The 14,256-nt window shown below is 46.6% G+C and overlaps 1 protein-coding gene across 1 annotated transcript; it reads left to right on the forward strand.

Annotated features, from left to right (window-relative positions):
- Nucleotides 1-2,011: 2,011 nt before the first annotated feature.
- On the forward strand, nt 2,012-13,953 carry DUSP7 (dual specificity phosphatase 7). Its single transcript, XM_035106122.3, has 3 exons — nt 2,012-3,005; nt 7,042-7,470; nt 11,362-13,953. The coding sequence occupies exons 1-3, from the start codon at nt 2,591-2,593 to the stop codon at nt 11,667-11,669; spliced, it is 1,152 nt and encodes a 383-aa protein (XP_034962013.3). The 5' UTR covers nt 2,012-2,590; the 3' UTR covers nt 11,670-13,953.
- The last annotated feature ends 303 nt before the right edge of the window (nt 13,954-14,256 follow it).

Here is a 14,256-nt window from a genome sequence, read left to right on the forward strand (position 1 = left end):
TACAACTCTGCAATTCTATTATGGCTACAAGACATGAGGGCTATGTTCTGCCTCCAGTTACCGAGACAGCAATGTATCTGAATGCCAGTTGCTGGAAAAAAACAGGAGTGGGAATGCTCCTGTGCTCAGATCCTGCTTGCAGGTTTTCTAAAGGCATCCGACTGGCCACTGTGTGAACAGGATGATGGGAAAGATGGGCCTTCTTTGAAGAGAAATTACACATTTTGCTTTAGAGTGTTGATTTGCATAATAACCTGTAGACGTCAAAAGGCCTACGGGCCATTTCACACCCCATTCAATTCAAACTCAGCCTTGCCAGCAAGTTTTTTTTTAAAATAAAATAAAATCGGCAGCTGTAGTCAACCCCAGCGTCTTGCGTGACTCATCTGCCTATTTTATGCACTTTTGTAAACACGCGTTTCTCGCATACCTAACATTTACAGGTGTGCACTAAAACACCTTGATCACCTAAAAGGTTTTGTGAGAGGAGGCCCTGAGTTGCCCATCGGGGCATGCCGAAGCCTGCACGCCTTGAACAGCATCAGGATGCAGAAAGCAAAGGCAAAGGGGCGGGGGAGCATCGCCTCGCTTTTCACAATGCCTTAGCTTAGATCAACCCCACTATAATCCCAGGAAGGCTAACCGCTGGTCTTCTGCGCAAGCCCGCTCTAGCTTCGCTGCTCCATTCACTTCCTCCTGTCCCCCTTCCCGCGCTTAGCGACTTGATACACAATATTCTAAAAGCCCCGCCTCCCTCCCCTGATAGGCCTCTGGCATTCCAGCACCGCCCACCTAAGCGGCTCACCTAAAAGGCGAAAGTCAACAAGAAGGAAATTATTATTATTTAAATAAAGCAGCAAGGGATCAGGAGCAGGTTCTGTCAATCAAGTACTCAGTATGAATGTAGAATCAGAATCCGGTCAATAACACTGAAAGCCGAGTCGTTTTATTCCCCCGCTTATATTTTATTTCCTTTTTATTACCATTTTTGTATGAATAATGCGATCATTCTTCCAGCATCCAGCTCACTGAGGACAATTCTGGTCGTTTCCTGGGACGAGCAGCGCCTGCCTTTCCCATGTTTGAAGCCGCATATTATATTTAAGCCCTTGCACGCATCGTGGACTATCCCGCTCATTATAACCTCCTGACGTTGTATAAGGGCGCACTGAAGCTCACGACGCGGGGAATCCTATTATTGGTCCCACAGAGAGAGGCAAGCATGATAATATCTGGCGGAGTTGGCTCATGGTACCTAGTCCTCAAATCACATGAAAAAGAAACCTCACAGCAGCCCAAGTCTATTGATGTGGGAAGGCTGGTTGTTGTCATAAATCACTTGAAGCTGAAGCGGTGACGTTGAAATGTCTCTAGGACTAGGGACTGAATACATCCCCCCCCCCTTGCCACAAGTATTATTATGGTTCTCCCTTTCGGAGTGATAATAACTAGTCCATAAACACTGTTGCATTAAGGTAGGAACACTTCATGTGGTTCAGCAGCCACGATCCCTTCTTATTCCTCCTTTTAAAGCGAGGCAATCTTCTAGGGACTTTCCAGGGGCTTTGAACTATCTTTTCTAAACAAATGTAAGGAAATAGAAAAGCATTCCCTTCTGGTGAAATCGATTGCAGGCGCTCCTTGGACCCGAGGTGAGAGATCCTATGGGTCCGCCGTCCGCCCCCATTCCAGAGCCCTCCCCCCTCCTTTATTTCCAGAGGCAAATTTCACGGAGCTCAACAGGGCTTCCTATTTCAGCATCATTTAAATAAACTTGGCACACACACAATGGAGAACGGAGCAAGAAAAAAGCGTGCTTCTAAGGATGCCGAGTCCAATCCTCGTCATGAAGGAGACCGGGGGCCGGACACCCCTCTTGGTCGGCTAGTTGCAAGTGAACATTTGTAGCCATCTGCCCGAACGCAAGAGCGAGGCTTTCCCTTTAAGGCGGGCCTCTCCGCCCCGCTCGCCCCTCCCTCTGCGCCGAGTCCCGCCTCCCGGAGCATGACACGCCGATCCGATGGCGAAGCCCCTTTTTAATTGAGGCTGTCAGGCTGAGCCCGCGATGGAGCGAGCGGGACAACGCGGCGGTTCTTGCAGCAGCAGCAGCAGCAGCGCCTCAAACCGAACCAAGTGAAAGCAGCCTTTCCCGGGGAGGAGGAGCAGCCTCGAGAGCCTGGCGAGCGCCTTCCTCGCCTCCCCCATCCCAGAAGCACGAGCAGAGCCAGGCTCTTCTCCCCCGCTCCCTCCCGCCTTCTGCTCCTGCAAGTGGAAGGAAACGTCTCTCTGCTGCAGGCGAGGAAATCGAGGGGAACGCGGACGACGATCCGCTTGGAGCGCTTGGATCTCCAAAGCAGCGCGGGCTCCTTTGCCGGATCTCTCTTTCTCCCCCTCTCCCTTTAAAACTAACTCTTTTGCTTCTTGGGTGATTTGGACAGTAGGCTGCAGAGGGCATTCCGCTCTCTCTCTCTCTCTTTCACCCCATCCGCGCCGCGACAGTGATTTGTTTTCCACGCGCGGCCGCTCTCCTCCTCCGCTCCCCCCGCGATTTTGCCCTCCCCACCCCCTCCCCCCCTCCCTTGCGATCCTCATGAAAAATCACATCTGGGGCAGCACCCCGCGGGCTCCCATGGCTGCGGCGATGCCGTGGAAGAGCGCGGAGTGGCTGCAGGAGGAGCTGGAGTCGAGCGGGGGCAGCTCGCTGCTGCTGCTCGACTGCCGCCCGCACGAGCTCTTCGAGTCGTCGCACATCGAGACCGCCATCAACCTGGCCATCCCGAGCCTGATGCTCCGGCGCCTCAAGAAGGGCAACCTGCCCATCCGCTCCATCATCCCCAACAACGAGGACAAGGAACGCTTCGCCAAGCGCTGCAAGGCGGACACCGTCCTGCTCTACGACGAGGCCACGGCCGAGTGGCAGCAGGACAGCGGCGCCCCCAGCTCTGTCCTCGGGCTCCTGCTGCAGAAGCTGCGCGACGACGGCTGCAAGGCGTTCTACCTGAAAGGTACCGGGGGCGCGGGACTGTGGACGGGGGTGGGAGGGAGACGGGACGATTTTAGCAGCATGGGGAAGCTCCCCACCCCGATAGCTCTGGTCTGCTAGCTAGTAGCACCCCCCATCGGAGCAACCGGCGTGGTTCCCGCCTAACAGCAACCCCCCCCCCTCCCCGCAATCTCTCGCCACCATCCAGACTGGATCCGGATCCGGATCGCAGCTCTTTTTCCTTCCGTAGTTCCTGAGGATTCGCCTCCCGTTGTAGTGTGTTTTGGGAATGCCGCCCTTAAGAAACCAGGGATAATAATCGAAGGAAACTTCTGGTCTGTTGTTGCACTTTTCCCACCCTTTAAAGGCGATTATAGCTTTCTCGTTTTGGCGAAGGATTGTGCTCCTGCTCTTTTGCCGTTCAAAATGGTTTCATGTGTCGAGTATGGGCAGATATTGGCCGCTGAAACCTCGGATTCCCCTTCTTGTTGCACCTCTTCCCGCCGGCCGACCCCCCCTCCCTCCCACCACTCTCCCCGCGCGGTACAAATCTCTCGCGTGAGAGACATTATTCCCTCCCACCTCCCTTGTTCCAGCGACGGAAGGTCTTATTCCTGCCCGATTCTTCCATATCTATGAATGGGGCAGAATGGGTTTATTCACCGAGTGAATCCTCCATGCCTCTTCATTCTGAAATCCGGTTTGTGAGCATCTGTTTTGGAATAGTCCCTCCTCCCTCTTTCTGACCACCATCCCTAGTTTTCCCACCTTGTCCACCGACCTGGTGTGGATCTATGATCTTCACTCCCTCCTTAGTTGCCCTTACGAAATCTCCTCTATACAGACGGAGGAAATTAAATAAGGGGATGGTGGGTCTAACTTCTCACACAGCGGCAACAATCTCCCCTAAAAGACTTCTCTCACTACATGCGGTTATTTGAGACCAGTAACCACAACGGTCAGGGGTACCTTTACCTTAACCACAACTAATCTGTGGGAGGGGTGGGTGTATTGATCATATGCAGTTCCCCATCTCTTTTTGCACCCCCCCTCCCAAAGTTTGATCTTGTGTGTGTGTGTGTGTGTTTCTGGTGAAGGGTTGACTGGTGGATGTGCTTGCCTTTGGGCAATGGGTTGAGTTAAATTACCTCTCTGGTGCCATTCTGTGCCATGCTTCTGTTATGCCTCTCAATCTCTGAATGAAGTGCACTTTTAATTGAGATATTAGTTCATTATAAAGTCTCCATTCAGAACTCCTAAAACACCCCCCCCCCCAAAAAGAGGGGCATTGAGAAGCAGTCGAAACAGTCATTCTGAGTGAGCCTACCAGCATGAGGATACCGGTAATAACTTTGCTTCCCCCCAAATACACACACACACACACACACATGCACCACACCACAACACTGCTGTGGTCACTGGGCGGCAGGATTGAGGCAGGAATAGTAGGCAACACCAAATCAATATTGTCATTTGCGACGAGGCTGATGGATAGACTGGTAGATTGATTACGGGATTTCTGATGGTAGGAGGGGAGGGATAAAGGGAATTACTGGGCAGTATATGTGAGGCGCAGAGGAAGGAGGATGAAACTGTTATTGGGGATTCTGGGTCCTCTTCTTTCCTACTATAGGTTTCAAGGTTCTTTTTAGTAGCTGAACTCATGCTGCCATGTTAACTTCTTCAGCTTCTCTGGCGCTTCCCATTCCTTTCTCAATATCCTAAATAGTTCTCATGAGTGTTCAGTGTTAATTTAAACTGAATTCTGTACTCCTGGCATTTCCCCCCTTTCTTAACTCCCCCCTAGTTCCTTTAAACTCGCAGGCAATGGAGAAAAGGAGGAGTTAAGCTGCTGCTGCTGCTTTCCCTTCTCTTCGCTTTTTTTCTGGGGCCTCAGTGGGAAATGTTTCCAATTAAAATTCCAAAATGGCTTCTCCATATTGTCTTTCTCCTTGAGGAGGGGAAAAAAGGGAACCTACTCTCTCTCCCTCTCCCTCTCCCTCTCTTCCCTTCATGAATGAACATGGCAGGGGATGTGTGTGCTGTTCAGTGACCTTGCCACAACTCTGCCAAGCCCATGGAATTTCCAGGAGACTTTCCATAATGACACTGTTTATCAGATCCACATAATGACTGCTAAACGCCTCCTTAGCGTACATGAAGGAGCAAATTAAATTTCTTCTTGTCTAATTGCTCTGTCGGAAAGAGGCGCCAAAAGAGAAATGATTAGAAGGGAATGGTTTTACTCCTGACCTTTACTTGCACATTCAATAGATCCTTGAGTTTACTGAAACAATATTGGAGCAAGTTGCTCAACTCTGCGAGGGTTGTTTTCTGAGCACTCCAGTTGTGCTGCTGTTCCAAGTGATAAGCGGGCAGTGGCCACTCTATAATTTTGAAAAAGGAAACTTCTGTTCCTGTCTCCTCCTCCACCCTCACTGGCCCCAGCATATCTTAATACCTTCCCCACATGTTGAGCAATATCTTTGAGACTAGATCTTACAATGCCTTCTATTTGAACCGGCTCTCCTTAATGAAGTTTTCATTGCTTGGAAATGAACTTTTGTTTTCAAGCCGAGTTGCTGTGAGAGTTGTCACACGCACACCCACCCATCTCCGCCGCCCAACAGCGCCCCTATGCTTTTAGCCAGTTACATGACAGGTAGTTAGTTAGTTATTCAACAGGTGAAGCTTTTCTTGTCACTGCATTTTCATGCTGGAAAGTGGCAGCTGCTGATTTTCTGCTCATCTTAAATGCACAGGAGCCCTCTGGGAGAGGAGGTGGGAGAAGAAAAATGGCAGGCATCATTTCTATAATTTTATTAAATGTTAATATTGCCCACCCACTTTTTTCTTTCTCAAGTCAAGCATGCATGCCATATGTTAAATATGTGTTTAGGATATTCCTCCTTAAGAAGCAGGTAGTTTTAGTGCATATTTTGTGGATTTAATTGCTTCAGACTATAGGTGAAGTGGGGTTTTTTTCATGATTGAATGCCTCCCCTTAGCAAATAACAACAACCCTACACGTCGAATGCTAAATGTCTGGGAGAAGGTTGAAGCTTACTCTTCTCCCTGACAGTCTAGTTTTCTAATATGCAGGGATTGGTTTTTAAACTGACGAACATTTTGTCATGTAATCCTCATTACATCTCGAAAGATTACGTTGAGGCACAGATTTCTCACCTCAGAGCATTTTCCTGCCATGGCAAAACGAAAAGGTGGAGCCATACAGCACATTTCAGTAATACTAGTGTAATTGATGTGTGATCAAGTGAAAACTGCAGCAGTCACCTGAAATTTCCTGCTGTCTTGGCACTTCTGTTGGGCCTGCCAGCTTTTTTCCTGAGCCCCTGCTCCTGTGCTTCAACAGCAGCTTGGTCTGCAGGCATTAGCAGTCCCTAAAACATCTCCATGCTATGAAAACTTTCACTGGCTGCTTCCCGGATATTAAATTGCTGTGGAAAGTCACACATGAACAGGCTAGGCTTGTGGTGTGGTGAGCTGGCAACTGTAATTACCACCAAAGAGGAGGATGAGAAAACCGGGCACCTGCTAAGAAGTAAGTCCCACGAAACCCAGTGGGACTCACTTCTGAGCAGGCATGTATAGGATGGCAGTGCCAGTGCTTTTTTGAGCCCTTGGTTGGAATTGTAGAGTTGGAAGGGACCCTGAGGGATCATCTAGTCCCAACCCCTGCAATGCAGGAATATGCAGCTGTCCCAAACGGAGATCGAACCTGCAACCTTGGCATTACCAGCGCCACACTCTAACCAACTGAGCTATCCTTCCCCTTGCACAGGATGCGATGCTAGGAGCAGTTGCCTTTCTTCCCCACGTGACTGTACACAGAGCACCATGCTACCAATCTGGGCCTAATTCAGACCATACGCTTGAAGCAAAAAATTTAGGTTAAATTGACTTTTCAGGGGCATTTAGCTAAGGAGGAAACAGATGGCTAAAATATGTGGCTTTTCCTGGTAATGAATAAGTATTCATGTATTGGTAGCTTTAGGATGCAAGTGATATTAAAGTGCGCCTTCTCTTCACCTCCGCAGGTGGATTCAACAAATTTCAGACAGAATACTCGGAGCATTGTGAAACCAATCTTGACACTTCATCTCCTACCAACTCTCCTCCTACATCGGTCCTTGGTCTCGGAGGCCTGAGGATCAGCTCTGATTGTTCGGATGGGGAATCGGACAGGGAGCCTAGCAGTGCCACGGAATCCGATGGGAGCCCGGTCCCAAACAACCAGCCGGCCTTTCCTGTCCAGATTCTTCCCTATTTGTACCTGGGTTGTGCCAAAGATTCCACCAACTTGGACGTCTTGGGCAAATACGGCATCAAGTACATCCTGAACGTTACTCCCAACCTCCCCAACATGTTTGAGCACGACGGAGAATTCAAGTACAAACAGATTCCCATCTCGGATCACTGGAGTCAGAATCTCTCCCAATTCTTTCCCGAGGCCATTGCTTTCATTGGTAGGTGTTGGACATCCTGTTCTCGGCGGAGGAGCTCCTTTAGCAATCAGTAGTTTTCCATAACTAGTCCTGGGGGTTCAGTACCTGCTCGCTGTTAGGTTCCACGAAATATATGTTACACCTTCTAATTTTGGTACCTAGTGATTGTGCCAGTGTCAGACACTGAGTTTTCCTACTTCAGACTTTACTTCAAAGTCAAAAAGCCTTGCTTCAGTTGGCTGTGGTGGAACAGTTTTAAAGATGGCTTGTTTTTTCTCCGGGGCTTCAGGGCTGTGCTTTAAATTATAATTTCCACCTTTGTGGGCATTATATTTGCCGCGAAACTAAGTTACATTGCAGAGATTTTAAATGTCGTTTAACAAATTACATGCTGGTGTTTTGGGGCTGAAATCTTGTAAACTCTTACCTGGGAGTTGGTTCCATTGAAGTCCCTGGGAATTCTGTCTAAGTAGAGATATGTAGGGTTGCCCTGTAAATGGTCTATTTTTGTTTAAATGTTCTGCTGATGATACTATATGTCCATGGTTTCCTATTCATGCTGTTTGTGAGTAAATTTGAGTGTCCAATAACTTTGAAAACAGAATACTTTTTTGAAAGCTCCTTTGTGTTTTTGGAAGTAGATAAAGCAGACATTTTTGAGCTTTAGACTTTGGGGAAAGACTTTTCACAAGGAAGTATCTGCTAAGCATCTGTTGTGGAGCCCCCTGTGTGCTGCAAATGCTTACAGACATGTTCTGCAGTGCATACACAGGGAGTATTGCCTATTGGCACCCCCCCCATGTTCCACCCGAGAACCAGGATCCACTTACCCAGTGGGGGCGAGCTGCAGCGATAGTCTCCTGGCAGCATTGACGTGAGGCTGTGGGTGGGTGGAACCTGAGCATCTGCAATCCCACCCCTGCCTCTCCCTTCTCAGTGAGCAACAGTGATGCTGCTGCTGGAAGCTGTTGCAGCGGTTCTGCCTCACCTGGCAAACCACTCCTTCTGACACCTTTCCCTAGAACAAAGATGGGGAATGGCTGGCCTCCCGGACACTGCCTGATTCCAGCTAGCATAGCCGATGGACGGGGATGATGGTGGTTGGTAGTCCAAAACATCTGAAACTCCCCATCCTTGCCTTACCTGCTCCAGGAGATGGTAGGGGAAGATCAGTAGAACTGGGCAATCTGCCTTTCAGAGAAAGCTGCCTGCCCTTCCTAGTCTTCAGATGATTGTGAACCCCAAGATTTAATGGGACACATTTAGAAAATCGCTGAGAAAAAGAAAGAGCTGTTTTGCTCATGTTGCGTATGTTCCTTGATTCCTAAAGATGAAGCTAAACATGTGAACAAAGATGAAGGTTCCAGCTGTGTTAGAAACTCGTTCAAATTACCTCTGGCTGCTGAAGTAATGAATGGGCATGCATGTGTGAAGTAGCTAGTCCCTGAACAGGGGCTTATTATTGCTATTTGGAGAGAAAATCACTATGCTGATCATAACCCCTAAAGGACCTAAAACTTATTTAAAACTTTGGATCCTGCCCATCAGTGTTTCTGCTTCCATGGCAGCTCACAGATGCTATGAAAATGGGCACATTTAAATAAGTTAAATTCAGCCAATTAATATGGCAAGAATGAGCAAGATAAAAACACAGTCATTTAGGGAGTGCCTTCTCTGATACGGACATGTCTGTTCACAAGTGTCATCTTCAGAAGTCCTTTCAATGCACTTGCCTTCTAAGGTGAGGCAGATGACAATTGGAAAAAGGGTATTTTCAGTTGTGGCACCCTGCCACACCCCAGGGAGAAAACTTTACTGTCTTTTCAGCACCTGAGAAATAACATTTTTATTGGGTTGTTTGTTTTTTTTAATGCCCACATTGGTCTCAAGAAGTGTGTAGGACATTATTGGCATTGCATTTTGAATTGTGCTTGGAAACACAGTGTCCAAATGGATCCTTCTACGATTGTTCCAGCTTTCCAGAATTGTTTTTGTAATGCAGGAATAGATATTATGGCTGCCACATTAATGGCTCATATTTACCTAATAAAGTTGTGTGCCCTACAGTTGAAAATACAACAGTCCAGGAGTTTGTTTCTGGCTAAGTCAGAATGCACACCCACTACTCAGAATACACCCACGGAAATCATTGAACTAAAGTTAGTCATGACTAAACCTGCTTGTCCACTGATTTCAGTAGGTGTACTGCAAATATGACTTAATTAGATACAAACCGGAGAGCTGTTTTGTTGAGATAGTGGACAAGTGCTGGTCTGCTTGACTGCACTGTAGGCTTGGAAACCTCAGTGCTGCTAAAGCTGCTTGTTTCTGTTCTGTGTTCTCTAAACCAATATACTCTGGAGAAAAGTACAAGCTTAGTTGGTTTGTACTGCCGCAAAACCTCACGCTATGAAAAAGGCTCTTATCAGTTGATCATTTTGCTTTTGCTTAAAGGCATGTGAGGGGAGCATGGTATTTAGACACCGTCTCAGTCCAAAAAAAAATCCTTTCTGTGAAAACCACACTCTGCTTTGGTTTTTATGACAGGAAATGCTTACCTCACCCATTCACTATAAGACTAAATAGAGGGGGGAAGAATCAGTGTTCAAATAGGACACCAGAAGACCTCTGGGAAATTTATTTTGCTTGAAAAGTGGCTGTGTTAAAGCAGCCCTCGTCACCTGGCACTGCTTCATGACTTGTACAATAATGCGGGCTAAGAAGTCAAACTTGTTCATTCTTTATTTCCCTGCTATCGTTGGCTATCTGTAGCTTATGACCTCTCATCTTTCCGTCTCTGGCTAAGGTAGTTAGGCTGTAAACGTTTCTGGGCTTAGCAGCCAAGCCTTAACATGTACGTTTGAAGTAAGTCTCTTTGGCATCAGTGGAATGTAGTTCTGCATAAATGTGCTTTAGGGCTGTGTGGCCTTTGTTATGGGTCAACATGCATATTCACGGTGCAGTGGTGTGTGTGTGTCTAAGTCCTCCTGAGTTCAGCGGGGTTTAACCCCAGGGAAACAAACATAGGATTGCAGCCTCAAACTGACTGCTGTGAGAAGAGACACTGGCCAGTGTCAGTTAGGTGTAGGCATTGCACTTTAAATACATGCTGCAGTCAAGTCACCGATAGTATTTTTAGCTTGTGAAAGCTGTTTGTGTCTGCCACTAAGCAGCATCTCACCTTCCTTTCCCTGCTGCCGCCTGCTTGAATATAATTATTTATCGCTGATAACTTTGTGTGTGGAGCTCTGCTGCCATATTGCTTCCAAAAAAACCACCCCGCAACTATTTAGCAAACCTCAGTTCTTCAGCAGCATCTGAAGCTGATTCCGAAAATAAAAGGGACCTCAAAAAGTTAGCAGATTTGGCCTTAGTGGTTGTATTTTGACACATGTCAGTGCCTCCAAGTTTGACTAGTTGCAGCTGGGCACCTAGCTGTTGCTTAATACCAGAATTAAATTTGAAGCGAGAATGGCCTGAACTCCGTCTTAAGAAGAGTCAGGGGACTCCAGAGACAGAACTACAATTCTGTCTTCCTTCCTCAAGAGACTTGCTTCCTTATCTTCTCCGTTTTATGACACTTCCATGCTTACATCATCTTTATGTGCCAAGATTTAATGAGCTAATATTTGTAAACTACACAGTGCTGATTGCCACTGTTCACGCAACTAGTCATCATGTGAGACTTGAGGAAAGCATATAGTTATGAGGAAATACAATGAATTGCGGGTGAAAGCTACCAGTTATCTAGCAATACATGGAACTGTATGATGTTGATGATGATGAATAATGAATCTGTTGCAATACTTGACCTAAGCTGTTTGATGCGGGCTTCCATCTCGCCCTGGTTTAAAGAGAGGCAGCTTTCTGTGGTCCAGCATGTTCAACCTCTCCCTTTTTTGTCTCTTTCAGATGAGGCCCGTTCAAAGAAATGTGGCATTTTGGTTCACTGCCTAGCCGGCATCAGCAGGTCTGTAACGGTAACTGTTGCCTATTTAATGCAAAAGCTCAACCTGTCTCTCAATGATGCCTATGACTTTGTCAAAAGGAAAAAGTCCAACATTTCCCCAAACTTTAACTTCATGGGCCAGCTCCTGGACTTTGAAAGAACTTTGGGGCTCAACAGCCCGTGTGACAACCGCTCCCCCACCGAACAGCTCTACTTCACCACTCCAACCAATCACAACTTGTTTCCACTGAACACTTTGGAGTCTACATGAAGAGGATTTTGTCTGGGGGACACCCCCCCAAAGCCTTGAATCGCTTCTCTTTGAGCATTTCAAATCCATTAAGCGGAAAGTCTTTCCAGCCAGCCTTGAAAGAACTGGTTTCTCCAAGCAGAGCTGTCTGAATTGCTGCTTTACTGAAAAGGCTTGTGCCATTTATTAGTATTCTGATGCTAAATCAAAATGGGTTCAGAGGAGTTACCTTATCAGAGTTACTTAATGTGGGGGATGGCCTGCCTGGCATTCTGAACACAGCTGTTACTGGCAATAGCTGCTTTCCTGGGTGTGTAGAGACTGACATGATACACACCGCGCGCACACACATGCAAACACACACATACATGTATCACACACGCACACGTTAAGAACGACTTGTGTGTGTTTGCTCGGTGTGGAAAGCAAAGGAGACTCATGCACTTGGCAACCTTGATCAATAAGTGTTGGCCTGAGACTGTTGTTTCAAAACCCAGTTTACTTTTGTTTTGTTTGTTTTTTAAAAGAAAAGGAGGTAATCTTTACTCTTTCTTGGGTTCAAGCTCTTTTTAAATATGTATGTACCTGACAGTTTGTACAGACAAGGTTGCAAAACCAGTATTTTATTCTGTTCTTGTTCGAGTTCATGTTTTTAGATAAAAAGACGAGAGAAAAAAATCAAAATGTTTCTATTGACCAAATGCATTTTGCACACTTTGTAAAGCCTTGATATATTCTGGCATGTTACTGGGTACTTGGGAGCGAGAGAGAGAGAGTAAGAGAGAGAGAGAGAGAGGAGGGCACCTGTTGTTGCTGCTTGTTAGCATCTGGTTGGCGTTTTCATGACTTGTGAGGGCCAGTTGGTGATAATACCACTCTCTGCCATGCCCACATTCACAATCTCTTCTGCACTGAATCAGCCAAGGTGACTAAGCGCCATTGTGCTTTCTTAAAAACACCACCTTTTGCCAAAAAACCAACAACTCGCCCCTAACCCTACACCCGTTGCCCTCTGGCCCCAGTCTGATGCTACCCGAGTCTCCTCCATCCGAGCTGGTAGAGGCATGTTTTGATGCTCTTAGCTGCTCTGCGCAGCCGATTATGACTGTTAACATCACCCAGCTGGCCTGAAATCATTCCAGTTTCTGAAGCAATGAAAATACTTTCAATGATGTTGGCATTTATCCAGCGCACTTAATTCTGTGTGTCTGTGTGTGTGATGTTGTGTGTGTGTGTGTGTGTGTGTGTGATGTTGTGTGTGTGTGTAGGGAGGAGCGAGCGCAGCTGAGAGGTGTGAGAAGAATCAGCTGATTCTACTATTTTAAAAGACGTGAGCAGAGCAGAGACATTTTGGTGCGTAACCAGTGGACAACTCTCATATGAACCACAGGAGGGCATGGAATTAATGCTGTTTAGAAAAGGGGCATGGAAACGTGGATTATTATTATTTTTAGCCCATTTGAGCTCTCTGGTGAACTTCTTTTTTTCCTGGGCAACTTCTTTGCTGTGCCTTCTACAACAAGAAGACTTGTTTATATTTCTCACTAATGTATTATACTGGAAGAGGGAGAAGTGGTGCTTATTTTCCCCACCCCCAGGAAGAGGGCATGGCGGGCATGGGAAAACTTCCTTGCCTGCAATGTAGCCCCTCCCTCCTTCTCATCTCCCTTTCCACTTTCACTCTCAAAGTAACTTTTTAAAAGCCACGGAGTTCCCCCCCTCAAAATATTCAGTTTTTATACCCCCCCCCAATAAATAAATCTCTATGTGGAAGAATGTTTTAATGCTGTTGCATCACAGAACTGGTATGTGTGCGTGTGTGCGTGTATTATTATTTTTTAAGAAACGTTACCAGAATATCGGAATGATTTTTGTCTTTTTTGTTGTTGGTGGTTTTGTTCCTTTTTGTTCCTTTTTTATGTTAGCATTGTTGGGGTTGCTGGGTCATCGGGGCAGGAAAGGTAGAGTGCTTTGTGTGTGGATGAGCAAGCAAATGCGGAATCTCCTAACTGAATCTTACCTCAAGGAGGAATTTTTATTTTTTCAGGGATTTAGACAGTGCATCTGTATCTTGTTAAGCTGGTTTGTATAAAGGCTTCCTGTGCCAATGGTGGTCTTTTTTAAAAAAAAAGAAAGAAAGAAAGAAAAAAGAAAGATGCATCCTCTTCGTATAAATGAGAATTTGTTAGCGAGGGACAGTTTTGCTTTCTGTGTTTATGAAGGAAAAATGTGTGACCCTATATATCCTGAACCCAATATTGGGACTTTGTTTATATTGCAAATAAATATTATTTTTTCTTTAAAACCATGTCTCTGTGTCACAAATGCCAGTCTGGCTTTCTGCCTCTTTATTCCTTTTGCCTTTAACATACTGCTTCGACCGTGACCAGTGTTTGCTGGTTGGTGTTTGCATGGCATTTGGTTACACACGCCGTTTATAATTTTGACAGTCCTGTGGTGAAAATCTGGGGGGGGGGGAAGGGGCTGGATTAAACCAAAAACAGCATAAAGAACCATTCTGAAAGACTTGACCTCATCTCACTGGCTGAGAACGCACTGGTTGGCAGGAGTTGTGTGTCGCAGGTTTGTTTGTTGGGGATCCTGCCAG

The sequence above is a fragment of the Zootoca vivipara genome, chromosome 2 (genome assembly GCF_965207765.1).
Source record: "Zootoca vivipara chromosome 2, rZooViv2.hap1.1, whole genome shotgun sequence".
Lineage (NCBI taxonomy): Eukaryota > Metazoa > Chordata > Lepidosauria > Squamata > Lacertidae > Zootoca > Zootoca vivipara.

Excerpts from the sequence above, each read along its gene's own strand:
- DUSP7 (XM_035106122.3), top strand. The coding sequence starts at position 2,591 with ATGAAAAATCACATCTGGGGCAGCACCCCGCGGGCTCCCATGGCTGCG. Across the intron at positions 3,006-7,041 it reads CAAGGCGTTCTACCTGAAAG|GTGGATTCAACAAATTTCAG; the intron begins GTACCGGGGGCG and ends TCACCTCCGCAG. Across the intron at positions 7,471-11,361 it reads CGAGGCCATTGCTTTCATTG|ATGAGGCCCGTTCAAAGAAA; the intron begins GTAGGTGTTGGA and ends TGTCTCTTTCAG.